The sequence below is a fragment of the Chelonia mydas genome, chromosome 7 (genome assembly GCF_015237465.2).
Source record: "Chelonia mydas isolate rCheMyd1 chromosome 7, rCheMyd1.pri.v2, whole genome shotgun sequence".
Lineage (NCBI taxonomy): Eukaryota > Metazoa > Chordata > Testudines > Cheloniidae > Chelonia > Chelonia mydas.
In genome coordinates, this window is record NC_057853.1 from 95,545,274 (window position 1) to 95,570,716 (window position 25,443).

Genomic DNA, 25,443 nt, shown 5'->3' on the forward strand with positions numbered 1-25,443 from the left:
TATAAAATCATGACTGGTGTGGAGAAAGTAAATAAGGAAGTGTTATTTACTCCTTTTCTCATAACACAAGAGCTAGGGGTCACCAAATGAAATTAATAGGCAGCAGGTTTAAAACAAACAAAAGGAAGCATTTCTTCACACAATACACAGTCAACATGTGGAACTCTTTGCCAGTGGATGTTGTAAAGGCCAAGACTACAACTGAGTTCAAAAAAGAATAGATAAATTCATGGAGGATAGGTCCATCAATGGCTATTAGCGAGGATGGGCAGAAATGGTATCCCTAGCCTCTGTTTGCCAGAAGCTGGGAATGGTCAACGGAGAATGGATCACTTCATGATTACCTGTTCTGTTCATTCCCTCTGGGGCACCTGACATTGGCCACTATCGGAAGACAGGATATTGGGCTAGATGGATCTTTGGTCTGACCCAGTATGGCCGTTCTTATGACAATCAAGGTGCTAAAGGAACACTCAAAGAAGACAAGGCCATTGCAGAGAAGCTAAATGAAATCTTTGCATCAGTCTTCACTGCAGATGATACGAGGAAGATTCCCACACCTGAGCCATTCTTTTTAGGTGACAAATCTGAGGAACTGACCCAGATTGATAAGCCTTATTTCAGTACCAGGCGAACTGGTTGAACCTATAGTAAAGAACAGAATTTATCAGACACACTGATAAACACAATATCTTGGGGAAGAGTGAACACGACTTTTGTAATGGGAAATCATGTCTCACTAATTTAAGGGAGTCAACAAGCATGTTGGCAAAGGTGATCCAGTTGATATAGTGTACTTGGACTTTCAGAATGGCTTTGACAAGGTCGCTCATCAATGGTTCTTAAGTGAGCTAAGCAGTCATGGGTTAAAAGAAGGTCCTCTCATGGATCAGTAACCGATTAAAGAGTAGGAATAAATGGTCACTTTTCACAATGGACAAAGGTAAACAGCATGGTCCCCCTGTTGTGAGAGAACTGGATTTGACATAATTTGCAGCCATCTTTTGCACTTAGCCCCCGTAAACCGGGAGTGAGAAAACAACAGAGTCAGAAATCTGGCCTTGGCTCAGACAGAACAAAAACACGCTGCAGTTTTACTGACTGGGATGGATAAAGGGAAAGGACAGATTCATGAGAAGGAAAGAAGCATGGAGAACTGACCTTGATTCTGTTTGTCTGTGTTTGTAAGGGGTTTTTTGTTTGTTTGTTTGTTTATTTTTTTGCTCAAGCTGTTTTCCTGATAAGTAGAATAATGAATTATTATTGGTTGTTGATAGGGAAATTGTTAGCGTATTTGGGGCAATTATGAGTTATGTCTGGAGAAAATCTATAAAAAGTTTAGTTAAAAAGTGTGCTTTGGAGAAGTTTGGATGTTCTATGAACAAGGAGTCACTGACAAATACGCCCCAGCAGCTAGGCAGAAGGCTGGCCACCATAATCCTGTTACTGTCATTTGACACCACCTCAGACTATGGGTAACTACATTTCTTTGGGGTACTCTAGACCAATTGCTATTTTAGATGTGTGTGTTGTACTCAAAAACAAGGATTTTTGGATGAAAGCAGTCTTGTGTGTACCAATCATTTATCAGATGGAGGTGCTGTGTCCTCCACTGATTTATTTCCTGACACCACCTGGAAAATAGAGACTAGTTACCATAGCTTTGGGTTCAGATAACCTCAGGTAACACCCTAGGGATCTATACTGGGACCTGTGCTGTCCAGTGTCAAAATTTGCAGACAGTATACACAATTACTCAAGATAATCAAGTCCAAAGCTGACTGCAAAGAATTATAAAGGGATCTCACTAAACTGGGTGACGTGGCAACAAAATGGCAGAAAAAATTCAATGTTGATAAGTGCGTATTACAGTGCATTGGAAAATATAATACCAGTCATATATACAAAATGATGGGGTCCAAATTAGCTGTTGCTACTCAAGAACGATCACGGAATAACTGTAAATAGTTCTCTGAAAACATCTGCTCAATGTGCAGCAGCAATCAAAAAAGTTAACAGAATGTTAGGAACCTTTAGAAAAGGAAGAGATAATAAAACAGAAAATATCATAATTTTACTATATCAGCGGTTCTCAAACTATGTGGCAGGCCTCCCATGTGAGGTACAGGAATGTGTCAAGGGAGGCACGACATGGTGCCTTTTTTTTTTTTTTAAAAAGAGACCTGGCTGTCAGCCCTGGGTGTTGGGGGTTCATGCAGAAGGGCTGTGCACAACAGGGAGGCGGGGTAAAGAAGACAGTTGCCCTGGAGCTGATAGCTGGAGCCTGCCACCTGGGCTCAGGCTCTCCTTGGCCCCGTTCCTCAATCCCTAACCAGGAGGCAGCCTGGGCTTGAGCTCTCCTTTTCCCCCTCCAATCCCTCACCAGTAGGCAGCCCAGGCTCGGACTTTTCTCCCCACCCCCATTCCCTCACCTGGAGGTGGCAGGGCTCTGCGGTGGCAGCACCAGCACAGAAGTAAGGGTGGCAAAGGGACGCTAAGTCTGCTGTGAAAAGTGATATTGACGAATATCACTTTTCACATTGCCACCTTACTTCTGTGCTGCTGCTGGCACGGTGCTACCTTTAGAGCTGGGCACCACGCAAACAACCGCTGCTCTTCGCTCTGCCTTCAGAGCTGGGTAGCAGTATATGTACTTGGGCGGGGAGGGCATAAAATCACTACACACAGAAAGAAAGAGGGCCTAATCAAATAAGTTTGAGAACCACTGCACTATATAAATCCATGGTCCACCCACCCCTTGAATATTGCGTGCAGTTCTGGTGGCCCCATCTCAAAAAAAGATATATTAGAATTGGAAAAGGTACAGAGAAAGGCAGCTAAAATGATTAGAGATACAGAACAGCTTCCAGCTGAGGAAAAATTAAAAATAATGGGACTGTTGAGCTTAGAAAAGAGACAACTAAGGGGGATATCACTTAGGTTTATAAAGTCATGAATTATATGAAGAAAGTGAATATGGAAGGGTTATTTACCTCTTCACATAATACCTGATGAAATGAATAGGCAGCAGGTTTAAAACAAACAAAAGGAAATACTTCATCGCCCAACGCGTAGTCAACCTGTGGAAATCATTCCCATTGTGAAGGCCAAAAGTATAACTGGGTTCAAAAAAGAATTAGATAAGTTTATGGATGATAGGTCCATCAATGGCTATTAGCCAAGATGGTCAGGGATGCAACCCCATAGTATGGGTGGCCTTAAAACTTCAACTGCCAGAAGCTGGGACTAGATGACAGCAGATGGATCACTAAAAATTGCCTTGTTCTATTCATTCCCTGTGAATCATCTGACATTGGTCACTGTCAGAATACAGGATCTGAGCTAGAGGGACCATTGGTCTGACCCATTCTTATGATTTTATATAATACTTGGCGTTTCTCTTAAAGCCACCGTTCCTGGAGTTGGATGATTACATACGAATCCTTTCATTAAATATCATGTAAATTTCTAGTCCTCATGGTTGCAGAGAAAAGCTTTGAAAACGTGAAACATAAAGGCAAAATAAAAAGGGCAACTCCCGCTCCCAAAAATGTATTAATATTATGAATCCACTATTTTGGGGGCCTGACTCATGGTTTTGAATGCTTGTGGTTATTTAAATAAAATAGTTTTACCAATGTACTTTTATCAATTTGTAAAATGTGAACATCAATATTTAAATCTATTTTTCAAAGGGTACCTTTAAGGAAGACCCTCAGATTGTAGCAATATTAGAAAAGTGAATATTTAGTGGACTGCTGTGTTTCTTTTGCTATTAGTAGTGTAGATAATTTGGAGGTAGGAGAAATACAGTTGTAAAAATACAACAATCTAAGCAATATTACTCTCTTGGGAAAACAAAAATCTTGATAATTAGCCAACAGACAAATTACAAAGTGTCTGATAGTACAATTTATTTATAGGGGCATTAGTAGGCCAAATTTGATCCAAAGTTCACATTTTATTTAAATATTTTTAGAAAACCTATGATCAATATATGTATTTCAAATACTCATTTTTAATTCCAACAGATACCAGGATTAAACAAATAACATTCCTCTGCAATACAGGAAACACAGTATATTGTACTAGTTATGAATTATTAGAAATGAAAAATTAAATTGTCAAGAAACTGACTACAAAGGAAAGTGAGTTAACTATTTTTACTCTTTTGCATGTCTTGGACAAACAGAATAGTGAAAGGTTTCAGAGTAGCAGCTGTGTTAGTCTGTATCCGCAAAAAGAAAAGGAATACTTGTGGCACCTTAGAGACTAACACATTTATTTGAGCAAAAGCTTTCGTGAGCTACAGCTCACTTCATCGGATGCATTCAGTGGAAAATACAGTGGGGAGATTTTATATATACAGAGAACATGAAACAATGGGTGTTACCATACACACTGTAACAAGAGTGATCAGGTAAGGTAATAGCTCAGATAAATTTGTTCATCTAAGGTGCCACAAGTACTCTTGTTCTTTTTGAGTATAATGAAAGTTTATTAGTTCTTGTAAGTTGTTTCATTTTTAATAATTTAAGGTCTCATTTGCAGCATAGGCAAGGGTGTTTAAATTTTAATAGATGATAATTAAACTGATATGTTCCTATTAAGTTTTTAATTCTCCAGCGCCTAAGCACATTTTGGGAACCACCATGTTGTAAGTAGTAATAATAATAAATGGGATAGTTTTCCATGCTATTAAAAACTCTTATTAAATCTTAAATTTGCTCGATCTTAAAAATGTTTCTTTTCAAACAGCAAAACACAACATGTGAAAATGTCACTACATCAGCATGTTATCTGAGATAATTAGAAGGCTGGAGTGATGAAAAATGTTAGAACCAATTATTAAAACTAATAAAAGAAGACAAAACCAGGTTCTGTTTCCATCATGGACATTGCATTCTAGAAACTGATGAAAATAAGACTTGCAATTTCTCTTCTTTTTTTGTTGAGAACATTTCCACTGCTTACACAAGAAGCACTTAACCTTCAGTTGTCAGAGGTTATGCAAACTGTGTTGACACAACTATATATGCAAAATGAATTCCTCAGAAGGAGTGGAAAAAATTGTGGTTTGTGGTTTATCTGGGCTCCAAGTTTACAAAGAAGTGTTAAAAGCCTGACTCTAAAGTCATTTTCCAGTACTGTTGATTAATATAATCTTGTAGAATATTTCAAAAGCAACCAAACATTTAAAACGAAAAAAAAAGTTGAACAGTTGTCATTAATCAATTTATTATCATTTCGCGTGTGCCCGGACACATTTTTATTGCATTAGTGCCTAGATGCCTCAACTAGGCCAATTCCGCTAGGCACTGTACAAACAGCCCCTGCCTCAAAAAGTTTTTTTAGAGCTTCATCATGCTACTTCTCATTATGATGACAAGTGCACCCCAAACAGCAGCCCCACTAAACACAATAAAAGTATCACTGTTCAAACAACTGCACTGCACTATTCTTGAGAACACTCTCAGCAGTCTTACCGTTTCACTGTAAAAAGAAAAGGAGGACTTGTGGCACCTTAGAGACTAACCAATTTATTTGAGCATAAGCTTTCGTGAGCTACAGCTTCCGTGACATTCATGATAAGCAAACAAATTTAGAGAATTTTAGATAAATACGTGGAGGTAGGAGAGATACTACTGTAAAAAAACCCAGCAATCTGTCGAAACAGTTTAGATGTATGTTTTCTTAGAAGAGAAAAATCTGTTTTAAAGGATCTGGAGGCATTTTTTAATTTTTAATTTAATTTAATTTAGTTTGGACGATGACTGTGGAGGGAATATTATGTGAATATTTACGTAGTTATAAATCCAAGATAACACAGAAAGAAAATCCCACTTTTTATAAGACTAATGGTATGCTGCAGATACTCAAAAACTACTCTTTATTTCAGATATTTAAAGAAAACCCTAACTGTGCAAAAACAAAGCTAATAGCACAAGTTATTACACTAAAAACCTCTTACTACAACCTCATCATCTAAATAATTTTAGTCTCAGCTACAAGAACCAGATAAAATTTTGATTATCAAGACATAATTTAATTATACAGTAAGTTTGGAACAGCAGGGTTGGTTACTTTTAAGCATTTAAAATTAGGAAATTCAGCATTGATTTTTCTACTATTCACTTTTTCTACAAGGCCCCTGAATTACTTCTGTTGCCCCAGCAGCTTCCAAAAGCACCTTTCAAGGACACCCCTTTTGGCTTTCACTTGGGGAATTATTCAGTACTTTCAACGTTTTATCAATGCTGCATAAGGCAAGTCTGAAGCAAGAAGCAGGGTGTTTGAAACACCATAAACACTATCTGCACGTTTAAAAGATGACACCTGGCTGCTGTAACAGATCACATACTTTGTCTTGCTCATTTGCACACTTATTAATGACTGTGCACATATGAACATGAACCAACCTTATGCTCGATTACTATTCTTAAGAATATGAACTGCTTATCCTTCTTCTCAAGCCAATATGCAAAAAACTATTCTTAATGCTCATATTACGCATCAAGCAAGTAATCAGTAACTCATTTGAATAGAATTTATCCCACTTTCTGAATATGAAAAGAATTTAACAAGGCACAAATTCTAATGAAGACATTTTTCCACTAAGATTAGGATTGAGACTACAATCTGTCTAGATTCGTATATGACTCGCACCACACAGGCCAGAACAAACCATCAGATACTAAGGACTTTCGATCACTACCATCCTGCTTCCGATTCAAACCACTGACCTCGCGCTGAAAGGCTGTCCCACTATCAACTTTTTGAGCCAATCAATCCCATTATATTTCTCCCAGTTTTAAACAAAAGACATGGATTGGCTGAGGTCCTTGAGAGATGTCCATCACTAGTCATCACAAACCAGACCACTCCCTCCCATGGGAACAACAATGAGGTAGTTATGAAACTTCTTGCTGAGATTTATCCGGTCATTTGGACAGGGCCCTTCCCCAACCACAGCAGACAAAGCACTGGATTTGGCTCCCAAAGCCTGCAGATCTCAGGGAATCAACTGAAACCTAGGGCTATCCACACAAAGACTGTATGCCTCAAAATACCTTTGGGGCCTCATCATGACAGTACGGCTCCACTGCCTCACTGCTCTTGGAGCACCACTCACCTTATACCAAAGTGTAGGATTTCCACAGCACAGGACGGAAGGAGCACTACAAAAAGGGTAATACAGCCTGATACCCTGTGGGATTGGTTGGGTGTATTGCCATGGCCTGCTCCTACTCCATGAACTCTCCCCTCCCAACCTTCCATGCTATATGAGAAAAATATGTACCTTCCATGAGTCATGCTGGTCAATGTGATTAACTAGTACTGTATTAGGTGGTATAATGGCTCAACAAAAATAGATTTTTTTCTTGCAGCACCTGAGTTGTCTTAGGCAAGGATATCTCTTATTTAAAGGGTTGATACAGGGCCCAGGATCATTGGGGCTTCTACGCACTACTGTAATACAGGTAATAGTAATACGGGAAGCCTTTCCAGTCTAGTGGATCCAACTCACTGAAAACCCATTTGAATATATATTTCTGCAAGGGAGCAAACACTTTAACAATTGACAAATCTTTTCAGTGCTCCTAAATTTCGGCTAATTTACAGTTTATTTGTGAGTCTCAATACTGAATCCTACCTAGGACATTACAAGGGGCATGTGGAACTTATAGATTCCTAGGAGTAAGCCATAGCTATTGAAATATTAAATTGCTAAAGCTCTACATTTATGATTTTAACGGTGGCACTGTTCCTTGTTCAGCAGCCTCCACTTCCAAATATACCTACAAGGTGAGCACACATCTCAAGACTTCATAACAAAAACAAAAGGTCCCTTTATAAACATAAGGATTCTTCACAAGAATTCATATAATCGATGGATAAGATTGCAGTAAATTTGTAAAATTTAGAACTGCTGTCTTCAGTGGCAGATAGGAAAGGAATAATAGTAATAAATCATACTAAAGAATGCTTTGTGCTGATCCAGGCTTGGAGATATACTTTAACAGCTGTTACCTCCAATATGGGATGAAGAATGTTATTTTATTATTGGAGTTTAATATGTAATGCCGTATGTTGAGTAGTTCTAATTTACTTTTGCTGAATATAATCCAGCAATAAAAATGAGACACTGCTAGAGCCCCTTCCCAAGAACTGTATACACCAATCTGTAGCAAACATAGGATAAAATATGTTTACTTAAGAAATAAACAGGTAATATACCAAGGTATTGACTTTACCACAGTATTTACTGAATTCATGCTTTTATGTTTTTGTTTGAGACTAAGTTCTCTGGGGAATGGACCCTCCTTATATCTGCATATTTTACTGTGGCACACAGCTTGCAGTGAACAAAAAACTGTATTTCCTGTATAGAAAATATATACCACAATAAGATTTAATCAAATCCACAGTAAATATTAACTTTTAAGGGAAGACCCACTTCCCCTTAGGGCCTTTGAAAATCTTCCTCTAAATAGCCCACTAAGTAGAAAGATACACTGCTTCTCTCCTGTTCCTTCTTCCTTATGCTTATGACTAGAATGAGTAACACATTTATTCCTGTGAGGGAACACAGCAATGCCTCATTTTTATTGCTGTACTGTATACAACTACATATTCTTAATAGAACAAGGCTAGAAAAGTTCAAGTTTGCCACAGTCACTGAACATTCATGAATGTCTGCCCAGAATATTCAAAGAAAACAGAACATCCAGTCTTAAAATTTTCCAAGTTGGAATGGATAAGTGTCCCGTATTAATTCATGATACAGGTACAGAACTATGTATACATTTTCTTGTCTTCAATTTGCAGCTATCATTACAGTGAATTTTGTGAAGACCTAAAGGACAGCTCTCTGGCCGACTGAAATATTTGGCACTGAAAATGCAACATGTCCACTGCAAATGTCTGATAGTGCGGGTTACAACGATACTTCTGAAAATAAACCTTAAGTCAATCTTTGCTAAGAATCTCCATTTTGAATCAAAGCTTTGTGATAAAAGAATTGCCCCATTTCTGGCAAACATCAAAACGGGAATAAAAAATGGACTGAATGTCCTGGCCTCATCCTAAATATTGCATGGTAGAAAACACTAAGGTTTTTTAGTAGTAAATTCTCAGGGTGATACAAGAGACTCATTCAACTGCACACAACAACAGAAGCTCTGCTCTTGGTTGCTATCCTTAAAAATTCAAGATTGTGATATATTCGGGTTTATGGAGTGGAATTGAACTTTTTTATATTGTGAGGAAAAGAAAGCTTTGAGGTCCTGGCCCTCACAAAATCTGCTAACTCTATGGGTTACAGTAGGAACATCAGACAACTTGCAGTAGAATAAAGATCTGTTCCACAAGGGCAAAGTCATAACATTTTACTGGCCAACACAAATGTAAGCCTACAATCTGTAACAGGTTTTTTTTTTTTTCTTTCCCGTTTTCACCCAGATATATTCCCTTTTCTGAATCCTTATTGTCCCTCTTCTCAGACTGAGTTAACTCCAGAATAAATGATTCTGTAAAATGTTGAAACTTTTGTTTTTGGAATGGGCAACAGATCAAATGACAGATTATACCCCATCTTCTGTAAAAAATTTGTGGAAACCTTGGCAGATTCAGAGTTATTTTATGTATGTCATGATAAAGACAAGCATCTGAACCCAGAATCTGCCCCAACATAAAATGCCATAAACTGCCTTTCATCATAACAAAACAACTAAGATTAAAAGCTCCCAACCACTTTCTAAAAGCACAGTCACATTTTATTAAATTTTATTATCCATTCCAACATTTTGGCTCATGAGTCTTGTTTTTGCTTTTTAAAGTAAGATGGCTTATGACTATCAGTTTAAAAAAGCAAAAATTCTTTGTATAAAAACGGCTCATTGTTAATTATACTAAACTTATATACATTTTTAGAACTTCACGTGGAATCATTCTTACCATACCTGATAAAATTCCCGAAGCCAGTTCTTCTGTAAATTTTCTGGCTGAAAAACAAAATACAAAGACCCATTAAGACAAAGCAAAGCACTTTGTAAAAGAATATCTTAATACCCATTGATTTCCTTAACTGACTCAAATGGAGAGTTTTTTCCCCATTAAAAACAAACAAACTAGCAAGTCCCTCCTAGAACTCTACCACTCAAATCTCCTTTTTCGTTTTGTACCTCTCTTGCCAAGATCATAACCAATGAACAGTGCAAATATGTAAGGTGAAAAAGATCCTGTATAAATGCAGTAAAGGTAATCCAAAACCATTTCATGTCTGACCTCTGCAACACTGTACAAAGTGTTAAGGTAAAATAGTTGAACAGGCTGAAAATATTAACCATAAATCTCAATTCTGCAATAATATAGTTTTTAATTTATGCATTTAAAGTACTTATGAATTAACTGAATGTCAAAAACAATGTAAACTGTTTAAATCTAATCTTTCATACATTTGAGATTATGGCTTCAAGTTACATACACTGAACTATACTGAGATATCTTTTGTAGCACTGACTTAAAAAAATAACAGCATTCACTTTCTGTGTTTAAAGTTTATTGGAACGCCTTCCAAAGATAAACATGTAGAAAGTACGCAGTCTCAACATAAATGAAAAGATTTGTAGATTGTAACTTTTCAAGTTTAAAGCCTTTTTAGTAAACTCTAACTCTGCCTTCGTTAAGAGTTGAAAAGAAGTTCTTTGGGGCAGGGACTGTCAGGTTATTCTGTTTGTATAGTGTGTAGCACAAGGAGGCCCAGCCCATGACTGGGGCTCCTAGGCAGTATAATAATACAAATAATACATAATTTAGAAACAGCAGAATGCTGCCCTTTCAAAGAAAAAAGGCAAAAGAGAATTTCTAGATTACCCCTTATTTGTAAGGACATAGCTATTTATGCAAAGCCCTGCCCTTTCAGAAACATGTAACTCTCTGAATAGAACTACGGAAGTACAGTAGTTTACAAATCTACATGTAGCACCTAGAGAAAGATACAAACCGTTGTTTAATCTTCTGAATCCAGGCTAGACTTGAGTAGGGGCATTTCTTGTAGTGTTCTGAAAACACAAGGCAGGCTCCCTAAAATCTTACTGGCAAGAAGTAACATCGTTTGTGTTACACAGAATAGAAGTTAGTGAAGTGAAAAGCCAAAAAGACGTCAATACATGGCTTTTACTTTACCGAGAGGCATAACACAAAATAATGCTAGTGCTTCTTTCAGATATATAAGAAATTTCTGGTCTGCTGGGTTCTCTCTCAAGTGGTGTTCTTACATAGTTAAATAAAATTAAGATTAATTTTATACTTCTTTATTAACTTGCTTATTAAATTAAGACCTCCATATTTCTGCCACAAGTGGCTAAAAACTCTGCATATAATGCAAGAATTGGGGCTGGTCAAACAGACTTTTTCATGAAAATTTTCATACCCCTTTTTTTGCTCAAAATCTCAAATTCAGAAAATTTTCAATCAGTTCAGAAAAATAGGAAGCATTTTTAGCAATTTTTGAAAAACATACAATTTTTCTTTCTTGCTGAATTGTGACATTTCTATTGAAATTTCAAAATTTGGAGATTTTCAACCAGCTGTAATAGGAACATGATCTATTCTTTTCTGTCCTTATATAATTTTTTTCAGGTTGACAAAATTACAAAGAAAAATATGAAGACTTCAAGACCAGGAGCTCACAAAAAGAAAAGAATGCCAGCATGTTCTGTACCGTTCACACTTAGATTATAATCTATCTCCCAACTCTGTCAAAACTGCAATGTAACAGCAGCTTCTCCACTTTTTTCATTTTGACTTCAATAAGACAACTCGTTGAGAAAAGAGAAGCACAGATATAAGGATCAGGGCCTAAGAACAGTAGTACTGAACAGTTTAAAACAAGGGTTGCTGTGATTTGAGGTCAAAATCTAGTCTTCAAAATATAAAGATAAAGTTTAATAAATGTAAGTGATGCTGAATTACAACAAGCTACTGAACAGATTATGATAACTGAAAGATTGGCTATCATATAAAGGCATAATTTACTTTTGATATTCACAGGAGATTTGCACAGAGATCAGATAGCATTTCATGTGGATTAAGAATGGCACATCATACTAGGATGACTATATGTCACGATTTTATAGGGACAGTCCCGATTTTGAGGTCTTTTTCTTACATAGGCTCTTATTACCCTGCACCCCCTGTTCCGATTTTTCACACATGCTGTCTGGTCACCCTACATCATACTAAATTATACCCTCAATCCATGGAGCGTAATTAAAAATGAAATTTCTTTCCACATAGGTTGTATCCGCCCTGGCCCACGTACCCAGTTACTTGGACTGTGTACATGTGCACACATGTTCCCCATACCCACACCAAGTGTCCACATATCCTGTGCTGGACATGGGTATAATGCCATGTACATGAGTGTACCCATGTCCACACTGCCACCATTGTTACACAACATTAGCACTACCGCTTCAGGGATGGTATCCCCGAGTTCTGAGAGTCACAAGGAGATATTCTATGAATGACTTTGCTGTGTGTTGTTGGTATTGTCCCTAGCCTAGGCTTCATACATATGCCAATGGCAGTTACTGATCATATCACCCCACTTGCCACACTGAGTGGAACACATGGAGCAATGGGACGATACCATGGTTCTGTTCCTGCTCCTTATCACAGGACAAATGTTTGTTTCTTTAGTTGAGTAGGCGATGGGCAACATGCTGATGGCATTTGTGCAGAACTTTCTGAGGCAACAAAGATGACTGACCTTGAAGGTGAAGGACAATTCATTTAGCTACTATGGTACAGATATGGTTAGTGCTGCTATTGCCACAATATGCCCCTGGGTGGGCCATCATTTCTAGGACAGGAGAACCAGGATGGAGCAGTGGGATCAAATCATTTTGGCAACCTGGGATAACCTGGGATAATTGTGGCTTCACAATTTCTGAATATGGAAACAGACATTCATCGAGCTGTCTAATGAGCTTGTACCAAACCTCCCATGCCAGAACACTTGATTCAGGGAAATCATACTGGTGCAGAGGCAAGTGGCTATTAGCCTGTGGAAGCTGTGAACACCAGACTGTAGGTCAATTGCAAACCACTTTGGAATTGGAAAGTCCACTGTTGGGGTTGGGGTTGTGCAGGTTTGCGAGGCAATTAACAATGTGATCTAACCACAGGTGGTTGCCATTAGAAAAGTTCCAGAAATAATAGCTGGATTTGACAGGATGCGGGTTACCATATCCCAACACGTTGCCTACCAAAAGGAGCGAGTGAGTATGTGAACTGAAAAAGTTACTATTCACTCATTCTGCAAGCCTTAGTGGACCGCAGAGGCAGAGTCATGAATACCAACACAGGAAACACTGATTCATGATGCTAGGGTGCTGAGGAGATCAGGATTGTACTTGCTTCTCGGAAATAAAGTCCTTCCTTACTCCTATGGGTCTCTGTGTGTGTTTGGGCCAACAGTTATTTTCAGAGACCCCACATCCTAATTTGGCTCATGAAACTACACAAAAGTTGATGGGAAAAGGGACTCAGTAACAGCTTCTGTAGCTAGGGTCACCAGCCCACCAGGATTCTCCTGTCTCCAGAAATTAAAGATTATGTCCTGTGATGAAACCTCCAAAATTGCCAATCCCATCTGTAGCTGCAGAAGGGGCATGGAGTGTGCATGTGGTAGGCTGAAATCTTGTTGGCGCTGCCTACGCACCTGTCTGGATGCCAATATGGCAAATGCTATTCATAGAATTGTTGCTTGCTGCACACTCCATAACATTCATGAAAATAAAGGGGAGTGCATCCGTACTAAGAGGGCTCAAGACAAGTCTGGTTTACAAACTCTATCCAGGCATCTGGCTCCAATCCACATTCACACTGTTCCTAGTTCCCAGCAGGGAAGTGAAATCAGGGATACCACGTCTGCACATATCTTGGCACAGCCAGGAGGTGGAGAATGACATCTACCTGTGCCGAGGGACAACTTCACATCCTGTGCAGCTTCCGGAAAAGCATGAGAGGGGACACTGGCACTTACATGTTGGGTTACATACTTTGTTTCCCCCCCTCCCATAACTGAAGGTCATTAGCCATTCATTCCTGTGACAATTCACACATTATAGACAATTACAACAGGGCACCTCCACTGGGTTAACACCTTTGGGTCAAGCATGTGCGCTGGAGGGTGGCGGCCCAGTTGTAATGCTGTCATTGTGCAATGCTTTTGTCTTAACTGTTCACACTTGCTTACCTGTGTCACCAGGAGCACTCAATTTTTTAACCATTCTTTATGAGCATCACTAACTATATGTAGCAGCTGTTACGGAGCACTAATTAATCTCTGCTAAGGTTGAAATTGGTCAGGGGTGGGGGGAATGGCCATTTAATCATTGTGTAGTGGCAGACGCCTGTTTTGTTATTTGCATTGTGCTTCATTTTTCCTGCATGCAAACCAAGCCATCAAAATATCTGTCTACCCATTTTCGGTGGTGTTAGTTCTGCTGCGTTTAGAACTAGCAGTGCTTTCTGTAAGCGTGTAACACTAACTGTACTTTCCCCCTCCCTGCCACGTAGCCTTGGAAGTTTGGACATGGGGTGAGGGGAGGCTGTAGGTGTGGGGCAGACAGAAAAAGTGTCTGCACTATGATGGCCCCAGACAACTACAACATTCCAATTCATGTGCTGTGAATCGTGGGCCCCAGTCCCAAACCTGAAAACATCCTACATGCATCATACTTAGGAAGGAGGGTCCACACACAAGTCAGAGAAACAGTAACATTTATTAAATGTATCATATTGAACATGTAATTGAAATGTTTTTTTTAAAAGATGGAAACCAACCAAACATAACAATGGTCAAATGATAATGGCTCATGGCCCTTCTGCTGACAAGGAGGGAATAATGAGAGGGAAATTGTTCTTGGGGACAAAAGGAATGTCTCTTGCATGGAGTTAGGGAGGGAGGCACGTGGTGGGCTTCAGGCACCCTCACAGGGTTAGCTTCCTCTTCCTGGATGCTCAGGGGTGTCTCTTGCAAGAGGTTTTGGGTGCTGGTCTGATACTGAGATTCCTGCAGACTCCTCTTGATCACTCAGGGAAGTGGGGGTTGGGTCCTCTGCCTCAGCAACACCCTGGGGGGCAGCTGGAGGAGGTGGAGATGGTGGCAGTTCAGAGACAGGGGCAGTAGTCATGGCAGCAGATGGACCCCATCTTCAATTCTGTCAGTTTCTCCATTAGGGAATGCTTCTGTTCCCCATGGCATGCCTCCTGTGCCATGAACTGATTCATCAGCGCGATCCTCCTGTGCAGTTTGTGTTCTTAACTGCTACTGCTTCCCCTGCTGTCCATCCCAATGAGCAGGTCCTCCAGGGTCCTTCATCATCTGCCTCTGGGTCATTGCTCCTGCCCTCCTGGTAGGATGGTTCTTTCTCAGGAGCCAAAGGCCCTGCCAATTCAAAGACAACAGTAGCATTATATATTTTTTTCCTTTGTAAGAAGACAAGAAATCCCCCCCCCACAGAACATAACTTTGCTGTAGAAGGCCACATTCCAGGATTGCAACTGTTAGACTATTCTTAGTTCTCAGACAACTTTTGTAGCCCCTGAGGACAGTGCAGAGGCTATGAATGGAAAGATACATGTACTAACTTTTAAAAAAAAAAAAAAAATGTTCATAATGTCTCCAGAGGGGGTGGGGGTTGCAGTTCTTTCCAGGGCTATGTTAACAGCCTTCAATTTCTTCTTTAAAGACTGGTGAACATTTGGAGAAAATAGTGGGTTTCAAGGCACCAGAATAGAAAAGGGACATGGCTTTCCAGTCCTGTGGAGGAGATCTGGCAATCTATGCCAGAGAGCTGTTTCTACTAATTGTCAGACCCCTATATTTTGCTGAATGGCGAGTTTTCGTCAGCTATGTAGGTGGACCAAGCAGTTTTGCACTACCATTGAACTTCAAGACCTAGCTGGATTTTCTACTACACCAGAAATAGGTTTACACGATTGGGAGGTAATTCAACTGGAAATTGACTATATTCTCAGCTACAGTACGATGTTTCCATTCAAAGGGAGATGGAAACCACAAAAAACACCCACCCCACCAACACCAGAAAATCCTGTCCTTCTGCCTGCTTAACAATGGTAAAATGGGCACATAAAGATAGAATCACAGATTCATAGAAAGGTAGGATTGGAAGGGGCCTCAAGAGGTCATTAGTCCAATGCCCTGCACTCATGGCAGGACTAAGTATTATCTAGACCAATCCTGACAGGTCTTTGTCTAACCTGCTCTGAAAGATCTCCAATGATGACAATTCCACAACCTCCCAAGGCAATTTATTCCAGGGCTTAACCACCCTGACAGTTAGGAAGTTTTTCCTAATATCCAATCTAAACCACCTTGCTGCAATTTAAGCCCATAGCTTCTTGTCCTATTCTCAGAGGTTAAGGAGCATAATTTTTCTCCCTCCTCCTTGTAACAACCTTTTATGTATTTGAGAATTATCATCATGTCCCCTGTCAGTCTTCTCTTCTCCAGACTAAACAAACCCAATTTTTTTAATTGGTCATGTTTTCTAGACCTTTAATCATTTTTGTCGCTCTTCTCTGGACTTTCTCCAGTTTGTCCTTATCTTTCCTGAAATGTGGTGCCCAGACTGGACACAATACTCCAGCTGAGGCCTAATCATCATGGAGTGGAGCGGAAGAATTACTTCTCGTGTCTTGCTTACAACACTCCTGCTAATATATCCCAGAATGATATTTTGGTTTTTTTGCAACAGTGTTACACTGTTGATTCATATTTAGCTTGTGATCCACTATGACCCCCAGATCCCTTTCTGCAGCACTCCTTCCTAGGCAGTCATTTCCTATGTGTGCAACTGATTGTTTCTTCCTAAGCAGAGTACTTTGCATTTGTCCTTATTGAATTTCACCCTATTTACTTCAGACCATTTCTCCAGTTTGTCTTGATCATTTTGAATTTTAAACCTATCCTTCAAAGCACTCACAACCCCTCCAAGCTTGGTATCATCCACAAACTTTATAAGTGTACTCTCTATGCCATTATCTAAATCATTGATGACAATATTCAACAGAACTGGACCCAGAACTGATCCCTGCAGGATCCCCACTCAATATGCCCTTCCAGCTTGACTGCGAACCACTGATATCTACTCTTTGGGAATGGTTTTCCAACACATTATGCACCCACCTTATAGTAGCTCCATCTAGGATGTATTTCCCTAGTTTGTTGATGAGAAGGTAGTGCAAGAGAGTATCAAAACCCTTACTCAGAATCAAGATATACCACATCTACTGCTTCCCGCTATCAACAAGGCTTGCTACCCTGTCAAAGAAAGCTATTAGGTTGGTTTGACACAATTTGTTCTTGACAAATCCATGCTGACTGTTACTTATCACCTTATTATCTTCTAGGTGTTTGCAAATCGATTGCTTAATTATTTGCTCCATTATCTTTCCGGGTACTGAAGTTAAACTGACTCGTCTGTAATTCTCCAGGTTGTCTTTGTTCCATTTTTATAGACATTATATTTGCCCTTTTCCAGTCCTTTGGAATCTCTCCCAACTTCCATGACTTTTTGTACATAATCACTAATGGCTCAGATACCTCCTCAGTCAGCTCCCTGGAGTATTCAAGGATGTATTTCATCAGGCCCTGGTGACTTGAAGACATCTAACTTGTCTAAGTAATTTTTAACAAATTATTTCTCTATTTTAGCCTTGATCTTACCTCATTTTCACTGTCATTCATTATGTTAGACCAGTGGTTCGCAAACTTGTTCCGCCGCTTGTGCAGGGAAAGCCGCTGGCGGGCCAGGACGGTTTGTTTACCTGCCACGTCCGCAGGTTCAGCCAATCGTGGCTCCGAGTGGCCACGGTTCGCTGCTCCAGGCCAATGGGAACTGCTGGAAGCAGCGCTGGACATACTGGCCACCGCTTCCAGCAGCTCCCATTGGCCTGGAGCAGCGAACCACGGCCACTGGGAGCCGCGATCGGCCGAACCTGTGGATGCGGCAGGTAAACAAACCAGCCCGGCCCGGCAGGGGCCTTCCCTGCACAAGCGGCGGAACAAGCTTGGGAACCGCTGTGTTAGACATCCAATTGCTACTAAGAAAACTGAAACAGTCATTTAACACTTCTGCCAATTAGTCCACATCATAGACAGGCAAAACAATTTTATTGGGTTCCCCGAAGTTTCAGATCAGCACGACAAGCCCCACAGCTGTCTACAGCACAGGGACATCACACTCTGCTTATCCAACCACCAGACCGGATCATTCTATCATCTGTTCCCTCCCGCACAGCATGTGTAGCATGGCTCGGTGCAGGGTGAAGCCAGGCAACAGAGACAAGGATGGTAAAAAAAACTGTAATCTTTCAAGGGAGAAAAAGACTGTTGTGACTAACTTTTCCTCAGACAACCATAGTCTTCCCTTCCCTTTCCTGGACCGAACCCTCCCTCCACCTCAACCCTCCCTTTCCACGCAGCTCCTGTTTGCAAGGGAATGGTAAGAAGCACTGAAACTATGTACTCTTCTAAGGGACAAAAGACAGCAGTCATTAACTTTAGACAAACAGCTATAAAGTTTTCTACAACTGTCCCATCCCCAACTGGGACCTTTCTAAATCTGCTCCCCGGTCTGTGAGGCCAGATCATCACTGCCTGCATGCTGGCTGAGAAATGCACCGACAGCGGGGCACAATTATTTGTGTTAATAATCTGTTTCTCAGACATAGCTTCTGCCAAATGCATCACAGAGGTTCACTAGAAATCAATAAAATTGTTGATTTGTAGCCATGTCTTCCACTGGGGACCATTTATGGGTTGAAGGTCCAGGAAGGGGAGGGAAAAGTAGCAAGAGGGAGGGGGTACTGTCAGGGAGGCTAGGGATCCATTATAACTTACCAGCCTCTGGTTCTGGTTCCTGCCCAGCTCAGGGTCCTCCTGGAGCTCACTGAGAGGGCTTTCCCAACCGTTTCTCCAGGTAGAGTTGCAGAATCATATACTCCTTGTCCTCCAGGGCATCCTCTGCAGTTCCCTGCTGCCTCCTTGCCCTCGCTCTCATCAGCATTCCATCAGACGACGAGGCCAGCATGGTTGAGGTGGGAGTTCTGAGCCACTCGAGGTTCTGTGCTGAGAGCCCTTGACAGCATCTGGTCCAGTTCGTAATAGAGGGCCATGTACAATGAGCTCTCCTGGATCAACTGCTGGAGTCTTTTGCCTGCCTTGATGCATTTCTAGCACTGGATCAGAGCCCAGCAAATACCCACATGCTCCAGCCTCTGTGAAGTTTCCTGGTAAAGGTGTATGTTCCTGCCACTTCAGGAGAAGTCATGGAAGACAATGTTCTCCAACCACACATTGATCAGCACCGAGGTGTGGTCAGTGGGCCAAGCAGCTCTTGGAGCAAGATCCATGTTTACCTGTATTGATCAAAAGAGTGCAGCGGAAAGCTATTCTCATACAGAAAGCTGTTCAAGCTACTACCAGTGAAAACAGGGGGACAAGAACTTTTACAGAATGGGTAAGCTCATGCTACCCTCATGCTATTATTAGTGAGCTAGGCTTCTGCCTACCCAAGTTAAGAAGCATGCTCCCATTTGTAATGTAGATGTACTCTATAAAAATGTGTGTCCTGTTTTTGTGGACTCCCTTTTGTACCACACTGTCTGACCCTCCTCCCTAATCAACCGTGGACCATGCCTTGCTTTAGTACTACTTTCTGTGGTTATGTCTACATTGCAACTGGGAGCATGCTTCCCAGCTTGAGTAGACAGACACACACTAGTTCTGTTCAAGCTAGTGTGCTAAAAATACCAGCATAGCTGGGGGTGGCACCAGCAGCAGCTCAGGTTAGCCATCTGAGTTTGTACCCGGGGAGGGGGGGAGGAGGAGATCAGGTGGGTTTGTACTTGGATAGTTAGCCTGACTAGCCACCTGTGCCACTCTTGCTTACACTGCTATTTTGGCTTGCTAGCTTGAGCAGAGCTAGTGTGTCTGTCTACCCATGCTGGGAAGTATGCTTCCAGCTGAAGTCCAGATGTTCCCTCTACGGTTCTACTGCACAGCGGATGTGATCCTGGACCAACTCATCCCCCTGTGAGGATGAGCTGCTTCAGGTACAAAAAGAAAAGGAGTACTTGTGGCACCTTAGAGACTAACCAATTTATTTGAGCATGCATCCGATGAAGTGAGCTGTAGCTCACGAAAGCTCATGCTCAAATAAATTGGTTAGTCTCTAAGGTGCCACAAGTACTCCTTTTCTTTTTGCGAATACAGACTAACACGGCTGTTACTCTGAAACCTTCAGGTACAAAGTTCTCCTTAATCTCCTTAGCTTTCCTGGAAGCTGCTGTTACTATTCTGGGTAAGATGAAAGAGCCCAAGTCTGGAGTGCCCCTGAGCGGTGCTTCTGTGAGCATATTCCACAAACACATACATGTTTCCAGGCTGGGATTTACAGGGGTCTTCAAAATACCAAACGAGAGATGTTTATTTGCCAAATCCATTCTCAAAATTCAGTCTTTCAGAGAGAAAGAAAAAAAATGTATACAGAAAGACACTTAGCTGATATAGTGTACATTATTTTAAAAACAGTGAGTTCACAGTGTCCTTTTAAACTAAACAACAATGGAGATTAAAGTCACATGGGAGAAATCCTATATTAAGGCAGCTCTACACTAAATATAGATCCCAAATTTTTTGCTAAAAAAGCTGAAACAAAAACATTAAAAGACTGTAGAAATCTTTCCTGATTCCACCCCTTCTCTTCTCAGCAGCTCATTATGATTATAAACTATAAAACTAGAAGTACTCATTAGAAACAGAAAATGTCTAAAATATTTTAATTGTTGGGTAGTCGCCTTACTACTACGAACATATTGGCTCATCACTCATGCTCATGTCACTGCAAAGAACATTATTCCTGAGAATGCAAATCAAGTAAAGAATTCACCAGCTGTTGTCCCTGAATTTTTTCACCAGATGGCAGCAGGAAGACAATATAGTTAATGGGAAATGAGAATTGAATGTTGAACCAACAAGAGGTCTAACTGCTGGATTTAATTTTGTTTAAAGTGTCTTGAATAATTACAACACAGACCAAAAGTAAGAGGTGGAAAATTTTCAAATGACTCTTGTTCTCAACTGTCATTTCTTGAAACAGATGATAAAGAGTAGATGAAGACAATCCTCTAGAAAAAAATCTTATAAGGTCTTGTGCATAGCTTTAGAACCTCCAGATTAATTCCCTTCTTAGTTCCCAAGGAAACAGGGAAGGCCTGAGGAAGTGACAACAGCAGTGCACAAATCACTAGTGAGAACTCCAATACTGGAACATGTTTTCAAAATTCTTTAGCTTGTCGTCTGCTCAAGCTACCTGGACTCTGAAACCACCCTGACTAAAGTCACTTATTAAATGAAAGAGGAAGTGTCTCTGTCTTTATTCTTCTGTATTCATTACTGTTGATTACTCTTTCCTCCTCCTACCTCTGCATTCTCCACTTCTCTGATTTTGTGTTCTCTTGTTTCTCACCCTATCTTGTTGACCATTCCTTTAGTATCTCCTACTGTGGTTCCTCACCTTCCTTTCCCAGCTGTTGGAATGTCTCATGGTTTAATCCTCTCCTTTTTCTGGATGACCCCATCCACTCCTGCTATTTCCACCATCCCCTTTGCATGGATGATTCCCTATTCTACCTCCCTACTTCCTTCTCCTCTTAGTCCATTCTCACATCTCCAAATGCACCGTATACATCTCATCTTGGATGTTGATCCACCATCTCAAGTCTTTCAAAATACTTAGCTTTCTTCCTTATTCCTCTTCCTTCTATATCTCCAGGAAAAACTACACTTTGTTTCATGTCTCCCAGGCTCACTACTGGGGTCACATTTGGCTTTTCACCTGCTCTCCCTAATTTCTAAACTTTCTCCATATTGTCTCTTATTACATCCTATCATTTCTTCCTCTTGAATATGACCAAAAAATCACCACCCTTTCCTTACTCTCCACTGCTAAAATAATTTCCCATGCACAGTTCACATTTCACTATGGTAATCCTCTCCACACTGGCTTTCCCTGCTTATCATTTCTTTCCCTTCTAATCCATCAAAAATGCCCCTGCTAGAGTCCTCTTCCTCTCCCATCACTTTACTCACAGTATCAAGACCACCTCACTTACCTGGCTTTCTGAACCTTCTGTGGTCAGACAACCTCCACATCCCACCTAATCTTGCCTCCACTACATTCCTGATCTCATTCCCTCTACAACATCTGGACACTCCCAATCCTCCTCCCACTCTTAGCTTCACATGCTGCATCCTATGAATAAAGCGTTCTTCTTTTTGTCCATCTAGCACCTTTTCTCTTCTTCAGATCCTTTCATTAAAACCTTCTTCCTCCAGGAATGCTTCCTATCTTCGTTATCTCATCAGTAAATCCCCACATCCAACAGACATGTGCCTGAATTATTGTCTTGCCTACATTTGTGTCTTCTTAAATTGTAGAAACTCCTCAGGACACCTAACATGCCTTTATTTACAGTGTGTTTGTAAAGCACTGTGTCTGCCTAGGATGCTATATAAGTCACGCTTAATAAATGCAGACCCAAACATTTTGGTGGGCTCAATGAACTAAGGCAAAATATCTCCCTTAGCTCACACAGCTGCAGTGGAGGTCTGCCTTTAACAAGGGCTGTGTATAAATACCACAAACAAATCTTAAATATAACACCTAAAATTAAGCAGTAAAGGAGCATTCTTAGATTATATCTTCATTTTTATCTTATAGTTCCACCCAGTATTGTGCAAACTTTGACCAAGCAGAACCACAAACAGACACCTTCCACCAGATGCAACTGCTATTTTTTAAACTCTAAAATCATGTGGAATCTTTGTTAAAATAACAGGATATACGCACGGCGCATCACAGCTCCCTTCAATTAAATACCATTTTGACCTTTTCCTGGAATTCTGAGTCCCACCAAAACTGGCTCTTTTTATGCTGAGTTTCCACTTGAAGTCTATTTATGTCATGCTGGTTACAGTATTGGTCAGGATCATAAAGAAAAGCAGTAAGCTTGCAGACACATGGATACCACATGAGTTGGTAAGGTCTTGAAAACAAACAGCTTTTCAAAATGAACATATAAGTAGCCTCTCTTCTTCCCACTAGCTCCATTTCTTTATAAAAAAAAAAAAGCTAACATAACAGCCAAGAGAAAATAAACAAAATAATCTGCAAAAGCACATAATCAGAGTAGATAAGACAACTTTTTTTAAAAAGATTTTTTAAAATGCTAGAGAAAGAATCAAGTTGAAAAAATAAGATAGGAAAGAAGTCTCCAATTAACAGCCTGGAATATTTTGTTCAATTTCACCCAATGTTGAATGAAGGGAAGTAAGTAAATTATAGTAGACAAATTCTGGGTTTGTGGAGTTTATTTTTAGCTAAATAATAGCTTCATTTTTTAAGAAGTGAAAATAAAGTCTTGAATCAGTGTGTAAAAACTCACTGAGAGCCAGCCTGAGGGCTTGTCTACACTTACCAGGGCGATCCACATGTGGTGATCAATGCATCGGCTGTCGATTTAGCAGGTCTAGTGAAGAGCCGCTAAATCGACCACTGATCGCTCTCCCGTCAACTCCTGTACTCCACCTGAACAAGACACACAAGGGGAGTCGATGGGAGAGCATCTCCAGCCGACACTGCATAGCGTGGACCCCGCAGTAACTACATGTAAGTACATAGCTGAAGTTGCGTAACTCAGATCAACCTCCCCCTGTAGACAAGGCCTGAAAATGAGCACAGATGAGAAGGGGCAGTATGACTTTATGTGGTGTTTGAAAAGAAGGTAAGAATTATTTTTTGTGCTTATTTTTTGTGCCTCTTCAAATATTTCTGAGCATTCTATGTGGGTTAAAGGATTAACCTCACTAAAACAGGACTTGGGTAACCGCCACTGGTACTCAAAGTTCCCCTGGAATTACACAACAATAAAATAAACCCTGTTAAAGTCCTTTGTTCCCAAGGATGAGCTCCCAGGTACTATGGTACATCTTTAGATCTTACGGTTTCCATTTACAACCGATTTTCAACACTGAAATAGTAAATTTTAGCTCTTTTGGGGGCTATATTTGCTAATTTTACAATATTTATATTAAAAAACCCTCCTGTCAAATTTTGCTTCACTGTAGTTACCAAAAACTGGTTATTAGGTACATAAATGTGATCATTATGGTTATGATTTTAATAAAACTAATAAGGTTAGGATTAATATTTTTAATCATCTACTATCTTTAAAACTTTGTTTGAAATTCCTTGAATTTTTTTATTACAAGATATATTTGATTTTAAAAAATTCAGACATCTCCCAATGACCTTGTGCTCTTATTGTTGCTCTTTAAATATTAATCAATACAGATCATGGTAAAGAAAAGTCCACAACAAATAGCAGTAATTAACATAGCATTTTGTACTAAATTTACAGTAACAGTTGACAAACAAAAGGATGATAACCTATGCACTATGTTCAAGTGTTTGTGAGCCAGATTTCAAAGGGAATGGAGACAAAACAGTAGGGTTAAAAGAGAGAAAAATATAGTCAAAGGTCTATGGGAAGCTTTTCTACACAAGTGTATTAACTTCTGCCGAATCTGAGCTTTCATTAAAAAAATAACACTAGGTTTCTAGCCATTATGTTTGCAAAGATAACTTTCCAAATGTAAACAGACTATGAATCAATCCATTTCCTCTGCTGCTCACAGCTTTCCCAAACTGCAGCTTAGTAGTGTGACAGGGTCAGGCCAGATGGGTAGAGGAGAGTGTTTTTTTGAAGGCAGATATATTAATCCCAGATTAAGCAGGTCCATTTTCCCTGGGTAAGGTATCAGGGGCAGTTCCAGAACAAGAAGGAACTTGCTGGAACAAATTCAGGCAGGCAGGCTAATTAGGACACTGAAGCCAATTAAGAAGCTGCTGGAATCAATTAGGGCAGGCTGGCTAATCAGGGCACCTGAGTTTAAAAAGGACTTTACTTCAGTTTGTGGCATGCGTGCGAGGTCCTGGGAGCAAGAGGCACTAGGATCTGAGAGTGAGAAGGTGTACTGCTGGAGGACTGAGAAGTACAAGCATTATCAGATGCCAGGAGGAAGATCGTGTGGTGAGGGTAAAGAAGGTGTTGGGAGGAGGCCATGGGGAAGTAGCCCAGGGAGTTGTAGCTGTCGCTCAGCTGTTCCAGGAGGCACTGTAGACAGCTGCAGTCCACAGGGCCCTGGGTTGGAACCCAGAGTAGAGAGCGGGCCTGGGTTCCCCCCAAACCTCCCAACCCCTGATGAGACACAGGAGGAGTTGACCTGGACTGTGGGTTCCACCAGAGGGGAAGGTCTCTGGGCTGTTCCCCAAACCACAT

At 40.4% G+C, this 25,443-nt stretch overlaps 1 protein-coding gene across 6 annotated transcripts in view; it reads right to left on the reverse strand.

Moving 5' to 3' along the window:
• Positions 1–25,443, reverse strand: part of INPP5A (inositol polyphosphate-5-phosphatase A) — a 408,827-nt gene that overhangs the window by 285,727 nt on the left and 97,657 nt on the right. For all 6 annotated transcript variants that reach the window (XM_027819502.3, XM_037905636.2, XM_043552493.1 and 3 more), the window contains exon 2: positions 9,963–10,004. In XM_027819502.3, coding sequence (XP_027675303.1) covers positions 9,963–10,004 — 42 coding nt within the window. The remainder of the gene's footprint in view (positions 1–9,962; positions 10,005–25,443) is intronic.